The sequence below is a fragment of the Protomyctophum parallelum genome (genome assembly GCF_964188405.1).
Source record: "Protomyctophum parallelum genome assembly, chromosome: 18".
NCBI lineage: Eukaryota > Metazoa > Chordata > Actinopteri > Myctophiformes > Myctophidae > Protomyctophum > Protomyctophum parallelum.
The window spans coordinates 26,663,430-26,684,161 of record NC_139716.1 but is presented as its reverse complement, the minus strand read 5'-3'; the positions used below and the strand labels follow the sequence as shown (position 1 = coordinate 26,684,161).

Here is a 20,732-nt window from a genome sequence, read left to right as displayed (position 1 = left end):
ACGCACACACACACAACGACGCGACGCCGCCCCATCTTGCCCACCCAAAATGTAATTCCTAGAAACTGGGAAACTGTTTGGAAAATCAACGTGAAAAGTTGACTCTTCTCCTCCTACTATGATTTTCACCCGTTCATACAGTATGTGTGTTCAGCCGCGAAACATCAATGGGTACATGAACCTTATAGCATCCCTATTCTGGGCATTTAATAATTATCTATTATTCCACAAAAATAGCTGATCTTCAAGCTCACAACACATGTAGACGAACAACAAGAGGGTTAAGTGGTTAATGAAAATTGTGTACCTTTTTTCTTCTCTTAATGTTTATGCCATGATTTTGCAACACAGTTTTTTCACCCAGTGCCAATTAACTAATGTAATCCTGGGCGCTACACTTCCTCTGCCAACCTGGGGGGGCAGCGGACTGACCTCATGCCTCCTTCTATGCATGAGGAGTCCAAGCTGGTTCTTTTCACCTGACAGGACGTAGCGCGTGGAAGGAACACGTTATTGCGACCAGTTCCTTTCCCCTCCATCAGGCGCCCTGGACCAGGATTACTGCATGTTTTTGTGAGGGTACCACACACACACACACACACACACACACACACACACACACACACACACACACACACACACACACACAGGCAGGGGAGGTGTGGAACAACACTTTCTTTTTTTTTTGTGGCTTTTCTGCCTTTATTGATAGTAGCCTATCAGGTGAAGATAGACAGGAAAGGGAGGGAGAGAAGGGGAGAGACACACAGCAAAGGTCGTCATGAACGGGACTCGAACACGCGACGCGCTGTCAGGCCAAGGCCAACAGTGGGCCTATGTGGCATGCGTCGCCCTGGACCACTAGGCCAGCAGGCGCCCCAACACTTTCTTTTTTAACATTAAAATATTTTAATGAGAAGCAGGTGACCCCCGACAAAAAACAGACAACAGTCCATCTGAGAGCATCTATTTTACAAAAGACAAAATAACAATAAATAAATAGGTTGATGCTTTCAGATGAGTACACTAAAAAAGTACCATGTGAACAACATGGTTAAAATGAATTATTTAAATAAAGAATGACTTTCATAATTTTCAGTCCTTCTTTCTTTCACAGTATAGTATTGTAACGCTGGGGGTGCTATTTACACATGTATTCTATTACTTTGATTGAGGGAGGTGTCACTGTTTGGGTATTGGTTACATGTGTTCCGGTGAGGGGGAAAGATAAGGAAGTTCTGGGTTGTTCTGTTGTGCTAGAGACTGGATTGAGATAACTGAGAGACATGGCACGTTCTGATATTAGTAGCATTGGGCTGGCCACCCTTTGTTTTATTGTTTGAAGTCAGTGACCCTCAACCTCGGGTTAGTTTGTGCTGCCTTGGAAAGGGAATAAATCCAGGCTCAGTGTGTTTGAGCTAGGAACCTTGAACCTCGTCTCGTCCTTCTAGCTTCCCTACAACGTCACAGTATTATTATGTGTATTGGATGCATCTTTACGTTAACCCGAAGAGTTCAGTAACAGGGGTATCCACATCACTTCAGATCTCCAGAAAATAGAACATATATTTATGGTTGGGTAAGCCAATTCGACCCCCCCGAACCTCACCCTCATTTATAACCATAGCCCATTTGGTAAGCTGGGAACATAGGCGGGGGACATATAGAACCCAGCCGGGGGAACACAGGGATGACCCCCGACACAACATGAACAGTCAATAGAGCATCTATTTTACAAAAGACAAAATAACAATAGTAATAAATAGGTTGATGCTTTCAGATGAGTTGGTCATGTAAATAAGACAAAATCTGAGCTATGAGAGCACACATGGCAAGTTACAACACGTAATTAATACATCATTCTGTCACTCATTCTTTGTAACTTCTGACACCTGAAGACAAAATGTGACTCTGACCACAGACAAATGAGAAATTGTGCATTGGATACCGGCACAATTGTAAATCAAAGCACAGGTATTGGTTGTACAGTAAACATTACTGGTGTCAGCCATTGCATCTCTTAAGCTTATAAATTATAAAAACTGAGGTATAAGTGTGTTTGTGTTTGATTAACTGACCACTTGTTCCAGAGGTGGTTAGCTGAATATATGAGAAGTGTGTGCATTGTAAATCAGAAAAAAGTGATGATCATCCAGAGTGGAGCTTCCTCAACGGAGCTGTGCTGTTCTTCTGAGCCGACCTCCTCAGAGCATGGACACACCAACCACACCCAAAATGATCAGAGGAACTGTGTTTAAACAGGTGCACATAAAAGCCACAGAATGGGAGCAAGACAAAGAAAGAAAGAAAGAAAGAAAGAGGGAAGAAGCAAATATATGAGTAATTTATGTACACGTCCCAGACCGCACCAATGTAACTATAGTCACACGTCCAACCATTATCCCCAATGGCAGCTGCAAGGAGTTGCATTGGTGTGGACCATCCTTAATACGGTTTTGCACGCACGCATGCACGCGCACACACACACAAGCTGTTCATTGGAGTGGCTAGCACCACTCAACAAATAACACAAAGTGAGCCATGGCAGTGTGGCTAGCTTACCTTTGGAGAGGGACTGACAGAGTAGAATGGCGTGGCTTGTGGTGGTGGTGGGAGCAGCTGTTGTGGTACTGCCTAATATGTTTGTGTTGTCGCTTGTAGGGTCTGCCAGGTTCACAACGTTGCTCCGGACGAGGGTGTTGGGGCTTCCAAGAGAGTCTAAGAAAACAACCGATAGATTAAAGACAAACCTTTTTAGTACATTGTGACAACATTCGTCCCGTACCTGAAATTGCAGCTCAGGAATAAACAGCTCTCATGTTGCAAACTTCATGTGCACTTTTCAAAGTGCTCACTCTGTCTTTCAACATGATTTATATATTAAATATATAGCCTATGTGACTGCCGTAATGTTATGATTTTTGTTTTACTATTTACTTATGTTGGTAAAATGTTCCCCAAAGTGTGTTGCCGTCATTTCCGGTAGAATTGCCTTATATGGTGCTGAGTAAGCTCAGGCGCACACAAGTTATTGCAGCTTCCGTCTGCGTGCTGAGCAGACGGGAGTTTGAATGTTTGTTACATGGAGCGTGTCACAAGTAAAAGTTTTGATTGTTTATGTTCATGTGGGTTCCAACAACTTCATTACCTTTGACACTGACTACGTGCAGCCAGTGAATTTTGACTGTCACTCCGAGTCAGTTCTGTGGTACTGGTGTGTTGGCTTATTGAAAGAAGGCAAGAAATAAAGCCTGCAGCACCAGTACCACAGAACTGACTCGTTTTTAAGACATCACTGGGACTGACAGCCTACAATAAGATGAATCTGTGCAGTTTGCCTCTTGACTTTGTTTTCTCTTTGGTAGTGAATTAATCTACCACACAGGCATGTCACTGTAGAGTTGACCGAGTGGCCTAGGCTCCAAAAGTTCAGGATTACCGGTTTTCTGATTCTTTATTTCTCTAAAAAATGAAGGCCTTTCCAATAAATAAGACTGTGCTGGAAAATACATTTACAAAAACAAAGGAAACTTAAAGCACAACTAAAGACAACACACCATACAGTGACTGCACTAAAGGCTATCCCTTAACTAAGGGCCCTGGCAGCTCTGTCTCTTGGCTGTTAACGCTTTGCCTGCACACTTAGCTGTCTTCTTTCTCCTTCATATGCCCTACACTTCATCATTACATGCTTAACTGTTTCCTCCTCCCCACAATGATCGCACCTCCCTGTGTTATGTTTTCCTACCATAAATAGTGCTGCATTTAGGCCTGTATGTCCAAATCTTAAGCGTGTTATTACTGTCTCTTCCCTTCTGCTCCTTCCTGCTCTGAACAAATCAAGTTTGCAATGTTATACCTCGCCTTCACCCCACTAAATATGGAGTAAATTCACACAATATGAAGAGAGACTATTCAACAAAAACATTCCCCTTAACCTTTAACCTCCCTGACCACCTAATCAGTTCATCCTTAAGTCCAAGTGGACATTTGTGCCAAATATGTAGAAATTCTATCAAGGCGTTCCTGAGGCGTTAATGAGGTTGTGACGTACACGGATGGACACTGGACAGACAACTTGAAAACACAACTACTTCAACATTATAGTGACTTGCGACCTAACATACGTACAGATTACCAAGTCTTTTCGCAACTTTCTTTGGGAAACAAAGTGTTTCTGTTTCTAATTAGAACATGAAGTGATGCTTTGCTTACCGGCAGTACCGCCAGTGCCAGTGGACACACCCATGGAGAAGCTTTGGCTGGCTGTGGTGGTGGCCCTTCTCTTGCGTCTGGTGGCAGTTGAATCTGGTATGGTGGCTGCAAAGGTACACTGGATCTGATTTCCAACCAATACTCCCTTCACAGAGTTGACATTCATCTGAAAAGAAAAAAAGAAAACAAAGTTTCAGCAAAATATGGCTCAAACAAGACAACAGTTGTTACAGTTAGCTTAGTATACCATTCTTATTCAGAACTGATATTTATGTCCATTTACAAATAGCCTATACACATGGAGGAAACTCACAGTTGTCACATTCAGAACTCCGTTGTTGAGAAAGGCACTGAAGAACTGAATCACACCGTTGTTGTTGGCACAGATGTAGGTTACATCATTACCACCCTGTAGGGGAGAATTGAACAATCAGCACCCACAAGATACAGACAGACGTATAGCTAGATGGATTCCTTAGCCTTATCTTAAAACACACAGGCACATGGATAATAATAATACATACGTACATACATGTAGCGCATTTATTCAATTTTCATTAAGTAGATTTTCCATACCGCGGTGGTGTCTGTGGACAGACTGGCAGCAATATATCCAGTTGATTCTCCGGCCAACTCGAACTCAAGGTTCTGTCCGGCAGTTTGCTTGGCGGAGACGAAGAAGCAGGAAGTAGACAAGGATGGGTCACAGGTGGATGGATCTGCCACGCAGAGCTTGCTGGTACCACAACCGGTCCTGTTGATGTGTAACTGTATGTGTGGGGAGGAGAGGGAGAAGAATCATTTAGAGGTGTGGCAAGTACAAGGTGTGTGAATCAAACTAAGGCTGCTATGACTGCCAGCTTTGTCAGTCTATTCTACATTCTACAATCACCTACCGAGAGAGCCTCCACTGTGGTGTTGGGTACAAGTGCAGCGACTGTTGCACTGGTCTCTGCTGCTGTTGTAGCACTTGGCACAGTAGTCTCTGCTGCTGTTGTGGCACTGGGTGCATTGGTCCCTGCTGCTGCTGTTGTGTCATAGGGTGCATTCGTCACTGGTGCATTCGTCACTGGTGCATTCGTCACTGGTGCATTCGTCCCTGCTGCTGCCGTTGTGTCATAGGGTGGATTTGTCACTGGTGCATTCGTCACTGGTGCATTCGTCACTGGTGCATTCGTCACTGGTGCATTCGTCACTGGTGCATTCGTCACTGGTGCATTCGTCACTGGTGCATTTGTCACTGGTGCATTCGTCCCTGCTGATGCCGTTGTGTCATAGGGTGGATTTGTCACTGGTGCATTCGTCACTGGTGCATTCGTCACTGGTGCATTCGTCACTGGTGCATTTGTCACTGGTGCATTCGTCACTGGTGCATTTGTCACTGGTGCATTCGTCACTGGTGCATTCGTCACTGGTGCATTCGTCACTGGTGCATTCGTCACTGGTGCATTCGTCGCTGCTGATGCCGTTGTGTCATAGGGTGGATTTGTCACTGGTGCATTCGTCACTGGTGCATTCGTCACTGGTGCATTCGTCACTGGTGCATTTGTCACTGGTGCATTCGTCACTGGTGCATTTGTCACTGGTGCATTCGTCACTGGTGCATTCGTCACTGGTGCATTCGTCACTGGTGCATTTGTCACTGGTGCATTCGTCACTGGTGCATTCGTCCCTGCTGCTGCCGTTGTGTCATAGGGTGGATTTGTCACTGGTGCATTTGTCACTGGTGCATTTGTCACTGGTGCATTCGTCACTGGTGCATTCGTCACTGGTGCATTTGTCACTGGTGCATTCGTCACTGGTGCATTCGTCACTGGTGCATTCGTCACTGGTGCATTCGTCACTGGTGCATTCGTCACTGGTGCATTCGTCCCTGGTGCATTCGTCACTGGTGCATTCGTCACTGGTGCATTCGTCACTGGTGCATTTGTCACTGGTGCATTTGTCACTGGTGCATTCGTCACTGGTGCATTCGTCACTGGTGCATTTGTCACTGGTGCATTCGTCCCTGCTGCTGCTGTTGTGTCACTGGGTGCATTTGTCCCTGGTGCATTTGTCCCTGCAGCTGCTGTTGTGTCACTGGGTGCATTCGTCCCTGGTGCATTTGTCCCTGGTGCTGCTGTTGTGTCACTGGGTGCATTCGTCCCTGGTGCATTCGTCCCTGCTGCTGTTGTGTCACTGGGTGCATTCGTCCCTGGTGCATTTGTCCCTGCAGCTGCTGTTGTGTCACTGGGTGCATTCGTCCCTGGTGCATTCGTCCCTGCTGCTGTTGTGTCACTGGGTGCATTCGTCCCTGGTGCATTCGTCCCTGGTGCTGCTGTTGTGTCACTGGGTGCATTCGTCCCTGGTGCATTCGTTCCTGCTGCTGCTGTTGTGTCACTGGGTGCATTCGTCCCTGCTGCTGTTGTTGTGTCACTGGGTGCATTCGTCCCTGGTGCATTCGTCCCTGCTGCTGTTGTGTCACTGGGTACATTCGTCCCTGGTGCATTCGTCCCTGGTGCTGCTGTTGTTGTGGCACTGGGTGCATTCGTCCCTGGTGCATTCGTCCCTGCTGCTGCTGTTGTTGTTGTGGCACTGGGTGCATTCGTCCCTGGTGCATTCGTCCCTGGTGCTGCTGTTGTTGTGGCACTGGGTGCATTCGTCCCTGGTGCATTCGTCCCTGCTGCTGTTGTTGTTGTGGCACTGGGTGCATTCGTCCCTGGTGCATTCGTCCCTGGTGCATTCGTCCCTGCTGCTGCTGTTGTGGCACTGGGTGCATTCGTCCCTGGTGCATTCGTCCCTGGTGCTGCTGTTGTGTCACTGGGTGCATTCGTCCCTGGTGCATTCGTCCCTGCTGCTGTTGTGTCACTGGGTGCATTCGTCCCTGGTGCATTCGTCCCTGGTGCTGCTGTTGTGTCACTGGGTGCATTCGTCCCTGCTGCTGTTGTTGTGGCACTGTCGGACGAACTCATAACTAACGGTGTGGTGGTCTGAGTGTTGGTGCCGATGAGCATTGAGGCAAATGCAACAAACATCACATAGGGAACCAGTCTGTCCATGTCTGGGTAGAAGCAAAGGGTCATTCAAGTCAGCTAGGATCTAATATAATGCAAATATGCTAATATAATAATTGACAGTGCTAGATAGTCAGTGTCACGGGGCAGCCCGTGCCCTATACACACACACTCTGATTAAGGACATTGCACGCACGCACACACCACACAGACTGTGGGTAGTGGGGCAGACAGGTCCTAGCATGATATAATGTCAATACTGTTGATGAATGCATTCACAATTTATTCACAACATATTCAGGTTTCATAATGATGTACAAATGAAATGATACACACAGACTTGCAGGGAAAACGGTTAGTTTATTGTAACCTGTGGTTAGCTCATTGTTTGTCACTGGTATGGCCTCTCCAGTGCTGGCACTCTTCTGTCTGAATCTGAACTGCTGAACCAGAGCAGGGTTCAGCCATTCAGCTTAAAGGGACACTTCACCCTTTTTGCTAAAAAATATATGTTAATGACATTTAGGAGCTTTAGAAGACTTTCCTGGGGGTCTTTATGTGTGTAATATGTGGTTTTAGATATTTTAGATTGTATCAGTGAGCCCAGTGTCTCTGATGTCATGGACACTGGGATCACTTACTTCCTGGACTACATGTGTACTCAGTAAGACAGACCTCCCCCCCTATACACAAGGAGGAGCAGTGCACCAAAGTATTTTTGGAATTGTAGTCCAGGAAGGAAGTGAGACCAGTGTCCATGACATCAGAGACACTGGGCTCACTGCTACAATCTAAAATATCTAAAACCACATATTACACATATAAAGACCCCCGGGAAAGTGTTCTAAAGCTTCTAAACGTCATTAACATATATTTTTTTGCAAAAAGGGTGAAGTGTCCCTTTAAGAAGGGGGGGAAGGTGCCAAGTATTGTTGAGGAGTAGGGGTGTTTCACAATATTGTTGAGCAAAGTATTTCTATTATCTTTGGAAATTAAAGCAAACCCAAATGATGTTTAGTCTAGAATAGAACATCTATTTATTTGGTTACTTATTCATGTTTGGCAGATATCTGTGAGCTTGTAGATAAGCTGTTTAGATGTAATTGCTTCTCTGTTTGTGGGAGGAGACTGCAGGCAGAGCTAGTCAGTGATGCTCGGGCAGGCAACATGCTGACAGCCTAGTGAGAGAGCTGCTAGGGCCCATTTCATGGGCATAGCCTAGTGCGGTTTTGTTCTTTTTGCATTAAGTATTGTTGAGTTCTTTATTTTGGATTTTTGGCCAGTATTATTATTGAATATCTGCACTGGAGCTGGAGTTGGGAGAAATAAAATCCATGAAAAGCATCGCTGACAGTTTTTGGAGCCTTTTGGCCCTCGGGCAACTTTACAGTCAGAAAAAATCTCAATGATGAGACACATTTTGAAGGCAATGGGCCCTATTTTGTCAGTGTTAAACCCCTTATCCCTAAACTTCTTTGCCGTTGTTTAGTTTTTTTACTATTTTGAAAAATATATTAAAATTGTTCAACTAGCCGATCTAAATCAACACACTGTCAGCTTGTGGATCGGCTATTTGAACTATTCAAAAATGTTTTTCAAAATATTAGGCAATTAGTAAGCATAGTAGATAAGGGCCAGTGACGAAAATAGGGCCCAATGAGTCTATAACCTTTAGAGGTGCTGTAAGTGATATCCTTTTGATTAAAACAACATTTATATTATTTATTTTCTTTAACAACAAATAGCTAGTTTCCTGTTCTTTTTACAGTTTCAACATAAAAAAACACTTAAACTGTACTGTACTTCAAGCCCAGTGATGAAATACCTGCAATCACATATTTCACATATTTCACATACATTGTACTGTACTGTACTGAATGTACTCAAGCGTAAGAAGTGATGCAATACATACACATATAACCCCTCACCCTGTTACTTATGATACCAAATGATTATTGATTTCGATGTAAATTGAGCAATCTTTCATCACTTTCTACCACTACCTTGTCTACACTCGTTTTCTGGGAATGTGACTCACAGCGGTCCCAATACATCTTAACATGAAAGACTTTGAATTAGTAGGCTACTGATTAGGGTTATATTTCTTTTCTGTGGTACAGTAGCATCTATTTTAATCTTCAATAACCACCCTATAAAAAAAAGGTAGGCCTATGTAATACTTTAGTAAGACATAGTCATAGATACAGTAATAAACTTAAAGGACAACTTTAGTTTTTTTCAACCAAGGTTCATGTTTTAGCTTGTTATTAGAGAAAGTAAGAGATAAGTGTTAATTTATTTTCATATGCTGCTTTCTTTCGTTTTAGTGATTTTAGCAATTATTTTACAGGGGGGCGGGGGCATTCGAACATGGGGCTAAATAAGTATTTTTTCACAAAATGTTATAGCGATTTCTTCTTTTATTTACTATAGTCCTACTAGACCCCAGGAAATTACATCTCTCCACAAAATATCACAGGATCTATTGAATGTGAAGGGGGAGGTGACAAACTGACATATTGAGCCTACAGTATATATACACACTATTGTGTGGACAGATGTAAATTCCTGGAGTCTAATAGGACTATAGTAAATATTAATTAAAAAATTTGCAGTAACATTTTGTGAAAAAAATACATATTTATCCCCATGTTCGAATGCCCCCGACCCCTGTCAAAAATGGATAAAATCGCTAAAACGAAAGAAAGCAGCAAATGCAAAAACAATAACACTCATCTTTTACTTTCTCTAATGACAACCTAAAACATGAACTTCAACTTGGTTGAAAAAAAAACAAAGTTGTAATATACTTAGAATCTTAAGACAAAATTACATACAGTACAGCTGCATTATAGATGCATAAGCCATTTGAAAGGTAGACTAAATATAGGCAGATTTGACAAAAAACCCTATAGTTCCAGTTACCTTACCTGACAACTATTGTTTCTGTATCGCTACTTTCTTTGAGTTGATGCCAAGATTCGTTGAGAGCTATAGGTTCCACACAAACGAGGCTCTAACGCCACAGGTGCGCCTGTGGACTCTGTGTTCTGCTATTTAAACAGTATGGGCTACATGGTGGGATAGGAGGGGATGAGACAATCTGGAACACCCAGTCTCAAAAAGATGCAGAAAAACTAGTTCCAGGAATTTGTTACTGTACTTCCAGACTATAACTGCATGCAATTCCTTCTTATGGTGCTGCACCCCCCCCCCCCCCCCCCTCAACTCTAAAGAGTTAGATAAAGACAGTAAATTAATTAGTATTGATGAGCATTTATTGCAAAAATGTAATACAATTATTGTACAGTGCAGTACAGTACAAGATGAAAAGTCACATACATATAATTACCAACCAGTGGCTTTATTGCTTCACCCTTCTTCAAGGGCACATGCACACCCACACACACACACACACACACACACACACACGCACACACACACACACTGCCAATGAAGGCTTCATTTAGAGCACTGCTTTGGGCTTGTTCACTTGTGTCACACCGGCACAGTCACTATAGGACAGACAAAATGTCTGGGATAAATGTTGATAGACAGAGTGCCAGTGGAGCAGCCTCTCAATAGATCCCCTGAATCCTTGACTTTCCAGGACCAAAACAAATAGAAGGTGTGAACACCCCATCTCCATCTGCACAATTACTGGCTCTTGTCTAGCTATTCATCTAGATACACTTTATACAAATACACATCATATTTTTAGGATTGCCCGATAGGTATAATTTCAGACTTTTTGAGTCTTTTATCTGTAGCATGCAAGCACAGGCATGCAGAGGGATTTGTCTGCCATATGCTCACATCATTTTGATGAGTGACTATAGAGCAGAGGTTGGTCTTTTCCTCGCTCACATGTCATATACAAAATATGCATGCACACGCACACATGCCCAAACACAAATAGACATAACATGAACATTCTTATTTTACAAAAGACAAAATAATAGCAATAAATATGTTGTACAGAATAAAATCTGAGTAACAAGTTACTGATCCCACATAATGCCGGTTCAAGGAAATAAATTTGTATTTTAGGACTTGTGCAGTGGATACATTTGTAAATTACAGCTGACGTATTGGTTGTAAACAGGGTCTGTTTTAAGACCTAAGCATCCTTCATTGCATCTCTTACTGTAAAGGTTACAGAAGAATGGAGGGAAAATTAAGCCTGTTTGACGTAATTTGTGTCCCCCCCCCACGTATTAACGAAGACAACTTGCACCCAGTAGGTGGATATGAGTCTGAGAAATATGTACAATGGTAAATAATAAAAGCAGATGGGAAATGTATGAACTTCCAGAGTGGCGCTTCCTCTACGAAGCTGTGCTGTTCTTCTGAGCCGACCTCCTCAGAGTATGGACACACCAACCACGGCCAAAATGATCAAAAGAACTGTATTTGAATAGGCGCACAGTAAAAGTCACAGAATGAGAGAGAGAGAGAGAGAGAGAGAGAGAGGGAGAGGGAGAGGAAGTGGGGCGATAAAAGATAAATTAGTCAGTATGCAGATATACTTGTTCAGTTCATTGCAGCACACACAGTTCATAACAGTGTAGTGCAGTGCGGTTAATTGCAATGTGCAGTGCAGTTCATTGCACTGAATTGCAGTGCAGTGCAGTTCGCTGGCTGACAGTGAGTTTCAGAGTTGATTTTAAGATTTTACTGATGACTTTTAAAGCTTTGCAAGGCCTGGCTCCCAGCTACATCTTAGATTATGCTGGAACCATGTAAGCCGGAGTGTGTGTCTTAGACCCTTGGTAGTTCCCATGAGTGATCGGGCTTTTGCAGCCCGGTCACCTATAGGCTGTGGAATGCCCTGCGGAAGACTAGCTAGGTCAGTGTCATCTTTAAAATCACTTCTGAAAACGTATTTGTATAGACTCCTTAAGAGACGACGTCACACTGATAAGCAACAGCATGCAGTCGCATCCGCGATGCGATGTGAGCTTGTATATCATCTGTTCTCTGTGCGCAACACTGTTGGGCTTTGAAATATAAATGTCTCCTAGGGTGCATCTCACTAGCCAACACACAAGAGGAGGTTGAATGGACTGAAACCAGCGCTCCCCAAAACAACAGGTTTGGAGATATGTTGGGAATTGCTTACATGAAACAGTCACCCACGTGCGCCCAGTCCCAATGTTTGTAAACAAAGAATTGGTCTATAAAAAGGCCTTTCTTTAGATTTTAATACTCTCGCTATGCATATTTCTCTTAGGCTTACATGCACACAGTCACGGTTTGAAACAAGCAAATAAAAATACAAACAAAAATACCACGGGAAAACATAACTGGCTTACCTTTGGAGAAGGAGTGACAGAGTGGAATAGCATGGCTTGTGGTCGTCGCCGCTACCGTTGTTGCGCTGGGCGCATTGGTCACCGCCGGTGTGGTAGCTGTGCTGCTGCTTGTCACGAGGGTGACGGCGCTCGCCGGATTAGCCAGGTTCACAACGTTGCTCTGGAATTTAGTCGTGGGGGTTCCAAGAGTGCCTGAGGACACAAGCAATTACAATTTAGGCCTTCAGCTCACATGCTCTTATCCAGACAGATCGGAATAAGGGAATACAAAAGATGAAAGACAAACATTTTTCGTACAGGCGTGTGTGTGTGTGTGTGTGTGTGTGTGTGTGTGTGTGTGTGTGTGTGTGTGTGTGTGTGTGTGTGTGTGTGTGTGTGTGTGTGTGTGTGTTTTATCAAAAAACACATCACATTTTCTTCCAGTAAAACACATCATGTGTGGTTACGTAGGCTTGAACCAACCAATAATATGAAATCCGTTGTTTGGTACATACTGTACAGTATGACACGGCCACTTTTTAACATTCAAATAAAGTTCGCAATGTTATACCTCACCTTCACCCCACTAAATATGGAGTAAATTCACACAAGTAAATTCAACAAAAACATTCCCCTTAACCTTTAACCTCCCTGACCACCTAATCAGTTCATCCTTAAGTCCAAGTGGACATTTGTGCCAAATATGTAGAAATTCTATCAAGGCGTTCCTGAGATATTGAGTTAATGAGGTTGTGACGTACACGGATGGACAGACAACTTGAAAACACAACTACTTCAACATTATAGTGACTTGCGACCTAACATACAGATTACCAAGTATTTTCGCAACTTTCTTTGGGAAACAAAGTGTTTCTGTTTCTAATTAGAACATGAAGTGATGCTTTGCTTACCGGCAGTACCGCCAGTGCCAGTGGACACACCCATGGAGAAGCTTTGGCTGGCTGTGGTGGTGGCCCTTCTCTTGCGTCTGGCGGCAGTTGAATCTGGTATGGTGGCTGCAAAGGTACACTGGATCTGATTTCCAACCAATACTCCCTTCACAGAGTTGACATTCATCTGAAAAGAAAAAAAGAAAACAAAGTTTCAGCAAAATGTGGCTCAAACAAGACAACAGTTGTTACAGTTACAGTAGCTTAGGTATACCAAATTCTTATTCAGAACTGATATGTCCATTTACACATAGCCTATACACATGGAGGAAACTCACAGTTGTCACATTCAGAACTCCGTTGTTGAGAAAGGCACTGAAGAACTGAATCACACCGTTGTTGTTGGCACAGATGTAGGTTACATCATTACCACCCTGTAGGGGAGAATTGAACAATCAGCACCCACAAGATACAGACAGACGTATAGCTAGATGGATTCCTTAGCCTTATCTTAAAACACACAGGCATGTGGATAATAATAATACATACGTACATACATGTAGCGCATTTATTCAATTTTCATTAAGTAGATTTTCCATACCGCGGTGGTGTCTGTGGACAGACTGGCAGCAATATACCCAGTTGACTCTCCGGCCAACTCAAACTCAAAGTTCTGTCCGGCAGTTTGCTTGGCGGAGACGAAGAAGCAGGAAGTAGACACGGATGGGTCACAGGTGGATGGATCTGCCATGCAGAGCTGGCTGGTACCACAACCGGTCCTGTTGATGTGTAACTGTATGTGTGGGGAGGAGAGGGAGAATAATCACTTTTTAGAGGTGTGGCTCGCACAAACATTGATTCACAATCAGTCCAAGGGCTCTCTAAAGAGTGGGGACCCAGGGGACCATGGGGGTCATAATAAGTTGGCTATTCAAAAATAGCAGATATATAAGGTTGTACATCTGCTATTTTTAAGTTAAAATGTTTGGATTTTTTTTTAACACAAATCTTGAAAAAGTTTGAGAACCACTGCTATATCCTACAATCACCTACCGAGAGAGTGTCCACTGTGGTGTTGGTTACCAGCGGAGCTACAGTGGTCGCCGCTACTGTTACCGCTACCGTTGTGCCGTTGGGTGCATTGGTCATAGGTGTTGCGCCGGGTGCATTGGTCATAGGTGTTGCGCCGGGTGCATTGGTCATAGGTGTTGCGCCGGGTGCATTGGTCATAGGTGTTGCGCCGGGTGCATTGGTCATAGGTGTTGCGCCGGGTGCATTGGTCATAGGTGTTGCGCCGGGTGCATTGGTCATAGGTGTTGCGCCGGGAGCATTGGTCATAGGTGTTGCGCCGGGTGCATTGGTCATAGGTGTTGCGCCGGGAGCATTGGTCATAGGTGTTGCGCCGGGCGCATTGGTCACCGCCGGTGTTGCGCCAGCTGTGGTAGCTGTGCTGCTGCTTGTCACGAGGGTGACGGCGCTCGCCGGATTAGCCAGGTTCACAACGTTGCTCTGGACTTTAGTCGTGGGGGTTCCAAGAGTGCCTGAGGACACAAGCAATTACAATTTAGGCCTTCAGCTCACATGCTCTTATCCAGAGTCACTTAGAAGAGACAGATCGGAATAAGGGCATACAAAAGATGAAAGACAAAAAAAAATCGTACAGGCGTGTGTGTGTGTGTGTGTCACGATGACATGATCTCATATCTTGCGCCTATTTAACAATATGCACAAAACATTTAAAACCTCAATTTCTTTGTATTGTTTTATCAAAAACCACATCACATTTTCTTCCAGTAAAACACATTATGTGTGTTTACGTAGGCTTGAACCGACCAATAATATGAAATCCACCCATCAATCAATCTTCAACTGAAATCCTGCATGTTTGGTACATACAGTATGACACGGCCACTTTTTTAACATTCAAATAAAGTTCGCAATGTTATGCCTCGCCTTCACCCCACTAAATATGGAGTAAATTCACACATTATGAAGAGAGACTATTCAACAAAAACATTCCCCTTAACCTTTAACCTCCCTGACCACCTAATCAGTTCATCCTTAGTCCAAGTGGACATTCATGCCAAATATGTAGAAATTCTATCAAGGCGTTCCTGAGATATTGAGTTAATGAGGTTGTGACGTACACGGATGGACACCAGACAGACAACTTGAAAACACAACTACTTCAACATTATAGTGACTTGTGACCTAACATACAGATTACCAAGTCTTTTCCTAACTTTCTTTGGGAAACAAAGTGTTTGTTTCTAATTAGAACATGAAGTGATGCTTTGCTTACCGGCAGTACCGCCAGTGCCAGTGGACACACCCATGGAGAAGCTTTGGCTGGCTGTGGTGGTGGCCCTTCTCTTGCGTCTGGCGGCAGTTGAATCTGGTATGGTGGCTGCAAAGGTACACTGGATCTGATTTCCAACCAATACTCCCTTCACAGAGTTGACATTCATCTGAAAAGAAAAAAAGAAAACAAAGTTTCAGCTAAATATGGCTCAAACAAGACAACAGTTGTTACAATTAGCTTAGTATACCATTCTTATTCAGAACTGATATTTATGTCCATTTACAAATAGCCTATACACATGGAGGAAACTCACAGTTGTCACATTCAGAACTCCGTTGTTGAGAAAGGCACTGAAGAACTGAATCACACCGTTGTTGTTGGCACAGATGTAGGTTACATCATTACCACCCTGTAGTGGAGAATTGAACAATCAGCACAAGATACAGACAGACATATATACAGCTAGATGGATTCCTTAGCCTCATCTTAAAACACACAGGCATGTGGATAATAATAATACATACGTACATACATGTAGCGCATTTATTAAATTTTCATTAAGTAGATTCTCCATACCGCGGTGGTGTCTGTGGACAGAGTGGCAGCAATATATCCAGTTGACTCTCCGGCCAACTCGAACTCAAGGTTCTGTCCGGCAGTTTGCTTGGCGGAGACGAAGAAGCAGGAAGTAGACACGGATGGGTCACAGGTGGATGGATCTGCCACGCAGAGCTTGCTGGTACCACAACCGGTCCTGTTGATGTTTAACTGTATGTGTGGGGAGGAGAGGGAGAATAATCACTTTTTAGAGGTGTGGCTCGCACAAACATTGATTCACAATCAGTCCAAGGGCTCTCTAAAGAGTGGGGACCCAGGGGACCATGGGGGTCATAATAAGTTGGCTATTCAAAAATAGCAGATATATAAGGTTGTACATCTGCTATTTTTAAGTTAAAATGTTTGGAATTATTTTGTATTTTTTTAACACAAATCTTCTTGCAGGGGTCCTTGGCACTAGATATTTTCAGATGTGGCCAAATACATATCAATTTGGGGGTCGTGACATGAAAAAGTTTGAGAACCACTGCTATATTCTACAATCACCTACCGAGAGAGTGTCCACTGTGGTGTTGGTTACCAGTGGAGCTACGTTGGGCGCATTGGTCATAGGTGTTTCACTGGGTGCATTGGTCATAGGTGTTGCACCGGGCGCATTGGTCATAGGTGTTGCACCGGGCGCATTGGTCATAGGTGTTGCGCCGGGTGCATTGGTCATAGGTGTTGCGCCGGGTGCATTGGTCATAGGTGTTGCGCCGGGTGCATTGGTCATAGGTGTTGCGCCGGGTGCATTGGTCATAGGTGTTGCACCGGGCGCATTGGTCATAGGTGTTGCGCCGGGTGCATTGGTCATAGGTGTTGCGCCGGGTGCATTGGTCATAGGTGTTGCACCGGGTGCATTGGTCATAGGTGTTGCGCCGGGTGCATTGGTCATAGGTGTTGCGCCGGGTGCATTGGTCATAGGTGTTGCACCGGGCGCATTGGTCATAGGTGTTGCACCGGGTGCATTGGTCATAGGTGTTGCGCCGGGTGCATTGGTCATAGGTGTTGCGCCGGTCTCATTGGTCATAGGTGTTGCACCGGGCGCATTGGTCATAGGTGTTGCGCCGGTCTCATTGGTCATAGGTGTTGCGCCGGTCTCATTGGTCATAGGTGTTGTGCCGGTCGCATTGGTCCCCGTTGATGTTGCGGTGGGCGGTGATGCCGTTGACGAAGCGTTGGCAACCATAAGCATTGAGGTGCATGCAGCAAGCATCACAGAAAGTACCAGTCTGTCCATGTCTGGATGGAAGCAAAGGGGATTTCAAGTCAAGGGGAAGATCAATCTTTGCCATCATTCAAATGTATCATTATACTGTGCTAGAATAGATAATCGCACACGCACGCAAGCAAGCAAGCAGGCACACACATACACACACACACACACACACACACACACACACACACTCGCACGCACGCACGCACGCACACACACACACACACACACACACACACACACACACACACACACACACACACACACACACACACACACACACACACACACACTCTTAAGAATTTAGAATTACATATAATTTATACAATGTTTTGGTCCTGTTGGTACTTTAACGTTGTGTCAAAGATCTTTGTCAACTCTGTCAGATTACTACAAAAACATAATTTAATCATGCATAAACAGGCGTAGCTATATCCTAAGGTCCGATGTCTCACTTGCTGATTAAAAAAAGTGAGGGACGCTCTTATCATCGTACATCATCCATTCATGGTCAATGGGAATGTAATCTTTGTGTAGGACAAACAGCCGATTTGCTCGTCCACAATGTCAATTCTCCATTCCGTTTCAATGGGAATTTAACGTTTGTGTAAGACGAAAATCTACACTATAGCTGAATATATAGGAGGGGCTAGCGCCCCTCAAAAAGGTAGGAAAGCTGCTGAAGCTATTGTAAGATTTACATTTTTGATATGCATCAAATAATATTGCTATCAGATGTGTCTCAACCATAACATAATATAACTCCATAAGTCCTTCTAAAGCCAAAATAAATAAGTAATCTAGGTTAAAAATTTACGATTTTAATAGCATCAACAGAACTCTGAGCAACGTTGAAAAAATGTGTGTCTACACTTTACAGACTCATAAGATGTCAACTCCATGCATCAGATATATGCCATCTTATGGAGTTGACATGTAAATAGAAAAACGAGGTTGGCCCATTACATGCATGGCCTAATAGTCACCACTTTTTATAAAATTAAAGGTTTTGCACCAGTTATCAAGAATGGGTGACCATTATATAGGCTTATACAAATATCCTATATATTTTATTTTGAGGGGCCATAGGCTTTGTGAAATTGTGTGAATAATAGGTTATTTGATTGGCTGATCACCCCATAGCGATGATTTGATTGGCTGAGCAAAGTACATATTGAGGATAAAAAGTGAGGGCAGAAAAGTTGTGACGCCAATTGTGATTATAGCCGGTACCACATTTGTGATGATTTGATTGGCTGAGCACGGAATGTGATGAATGATGATGTATGTATGGTGATAAGAGCGCCCCTCACTTCACACGAGTGATTTATTTTTATGGTGTGCCTTCCATATTTCTATTCATCAAAAACCGTTGTTGTTGTCTTGTATTAATTATTTTTTGTATTAAAAATATTAACCTAATCATTTGCTTAAAAATACCCACTGTCCTGACTTTGTTGTTAAAATAGCAGACATAGCCTCCTAGATATAATAGCATAGCTATAGGCCTACCAGTTCAGATTTAAGTAGGCATGACTTGGACATAGCTACTGTAAAACAAGCTAAAGCTAATCATCTTGCAAAATACAAAACAAAACCAAAAAAGACCGTACCTTTATCTGTTTGTGTATCCTATCCTACTGATTAGTTCAGTTGACTGCCGAGATCCCGGTGAGAAGTATATAGCCCAATCTGACGTTCCCAATAATGTCCACGTGTGCCTGTGGCAAGTGATGCTGAGAGAACGCGGTGCGGTAAGAGAGACTGACACCTGATGCTGCCTCTTCTGCTATTTAAACACAATGATGGGGTGGGAGGAGAAAAGACGCCGAAACCTCTTTAGTTGCAACCATGGGTGTTGTCCTTTCTTTTCTTTTGTTGACGTCATCTTGCCAAAGGGATGTAGTAGTGGACCTATGCATGGCCTAAGGGTATACTGTCCGTATCATTCTATTGAATAATTAAGCCTCGTTTAAAAAAAAACATAAGATAGGCCACATTTATTGTATTTTATTTATTTAGTTTTATTTTGATCAGGCCTGGCTACAGTTAGTTGCATAGTTGGCTTGTTATTTTCCTTCTACTCAATTTTGTGATTTAAGGTGATCTTGTCAATCTGTTGCTCTGCCTGCCTATATTGACTGGTTGATTAGGTTTTTATTGACAGAAAGGCTGCATGAACATGCTTTAGACAACTGTCAAAAAGAAAACAAGACCACTCGAGCTCGCTTATTTCCGTTATGGCAGACATACAGTAAGATAAGATTATCATAAGATCAATCAAATACATTCATACAATCCAACTTACTAAACAAATAAAATAGAAACAATGTATAGCCTACTAATTGTAAATTACAACCTGTGTTGCCAGATTTTTAAGCAGTCTGTGAAAACAAGCCCAAAATAGGTCCACTATAGGTCACATGATCACTTTAAACTAGAGCTGGGACTCGATTAAAAAAAGAAATCTAATTAATCAGAGGCTTTGCGATTAATTAATCTAGATTAATCGCATTTTAATCGCATATCATTATTTGACCCGAGAACAGTGAGAAAGCAATTCTTTCAAATGGATTTTGGTATACTAGTGAATCAATGAATAGTGAATACATACGTTTAAGCAATAAAACATTGTTTTTGTAGTAATAGGGGTAATAATTCTTTATTGAATAATTGCACACAACTGTGCTGTAATCCACGCTACCATCGGATAGCCTTTTAAATCCTATTTCCAATCCACGGGGACAAGCAAAGTGATCTCAAAGCGGTCTGCGGTTTCTGGTGGTGTTATTGTCTGAATTAAGAGGACACGGACACTTGGTGCGCAGGTCGGTCTGAAAACTGTCCAGTGACAACGTTCCGCGGTGAAATAAATAGTGCGATTAAAATGTGTTAATTTTTTGAATGCATTAATTTTTCTGTAGTTAATTAATCGTAATTAATCGCAATTAGTCCCGGCCCTACTTTAAACCTATACACATCAGCCATTTGAAAATAACTGATTTACAGAGGGGTCTCTGGCACAACATATTTTCAGATGCGAGTCCCCATACAAATACATAGGTTATTATAGGCTGACATGAAAAAGGTTGAGAGAGAACCACTGGTTTAAACAACTTTAGGAAACAAGCCCAACTACACTTTTAGAAACAAGCCCAAAAGAAACGCAACCAATATTTTACAAGCACCTTTACAGAAGAAAGTCGCTTATAATAAGCGGACATG

General features: G+C 43.2%; 2 protein-coding genes across 2 annotated transcripts; both read right to left on the bottom strand.

The window, feature by feature from the left end:
- Positions 1 to 2,185: 2,185 nt before the first annotated feature.
- Positions 2,186 to 5,254, bottom strand: LOC310876045 (uncharacterized protein; the record flags this gene model as incomplete). The annotated part of the gene is made up of 6 exons (XM_083789492.1): positions 2,186 to 2,248; positions 2,563 to 2,718; positions 4,216 to 4,381; positions 4,529 to 4,624; positions 4,792 to 4,983; positions 5,162 to 5,254. The coding sequence occupies 6 exons, from the start codon at positions 5,252 to 5,254 to the stop codon at positions 2,205 to 2,207; spliced, it is 747 nt and encodes a 248-aa protein (XP_083645618.1). The 3' UTR covers positions 2,186 to 2,204.
- A 5,600-nt stretch (positions 5,255 to 10,854) lies between these two features.
- LOC310875204 (uncharacterized protein) lies at positions 10,855 to 19,290 on the bottom strand. Its single transcript, XM_083788350.1, has 11 exons — positions 19,121 to 19,290; positions 16,803 to 17,533; positions 16,271 to 16,462; positions 16,008 to 16,103; positions 15,695 to 15,860; positions 14,446 to 14,933; positions 13,994 to 14,185; positions 13,731 to 13,826; positions 13,414 to 13,579; positions 12,524 to 12,715; positions 10,855 to 11,615 (listed from the first exon to the last, which is right to left on the bottom strand). Exons 2-11 carry the CDS (start codon positions 17,529 to 17,531, stop codon positions 11,572 to 11,574), a joined length of 2,361 nt encoding a protein of 786 aa, XP_083644476.1. The 5' UTR covers positions 17,532 to 17,533; positions 19,121 to 19,290; the 3' UTR covers positions 10,855 to 11,571.
- Between the last annotated feature and the right edge of the window lie 1,442 nt (positions 19,291 to 20,732).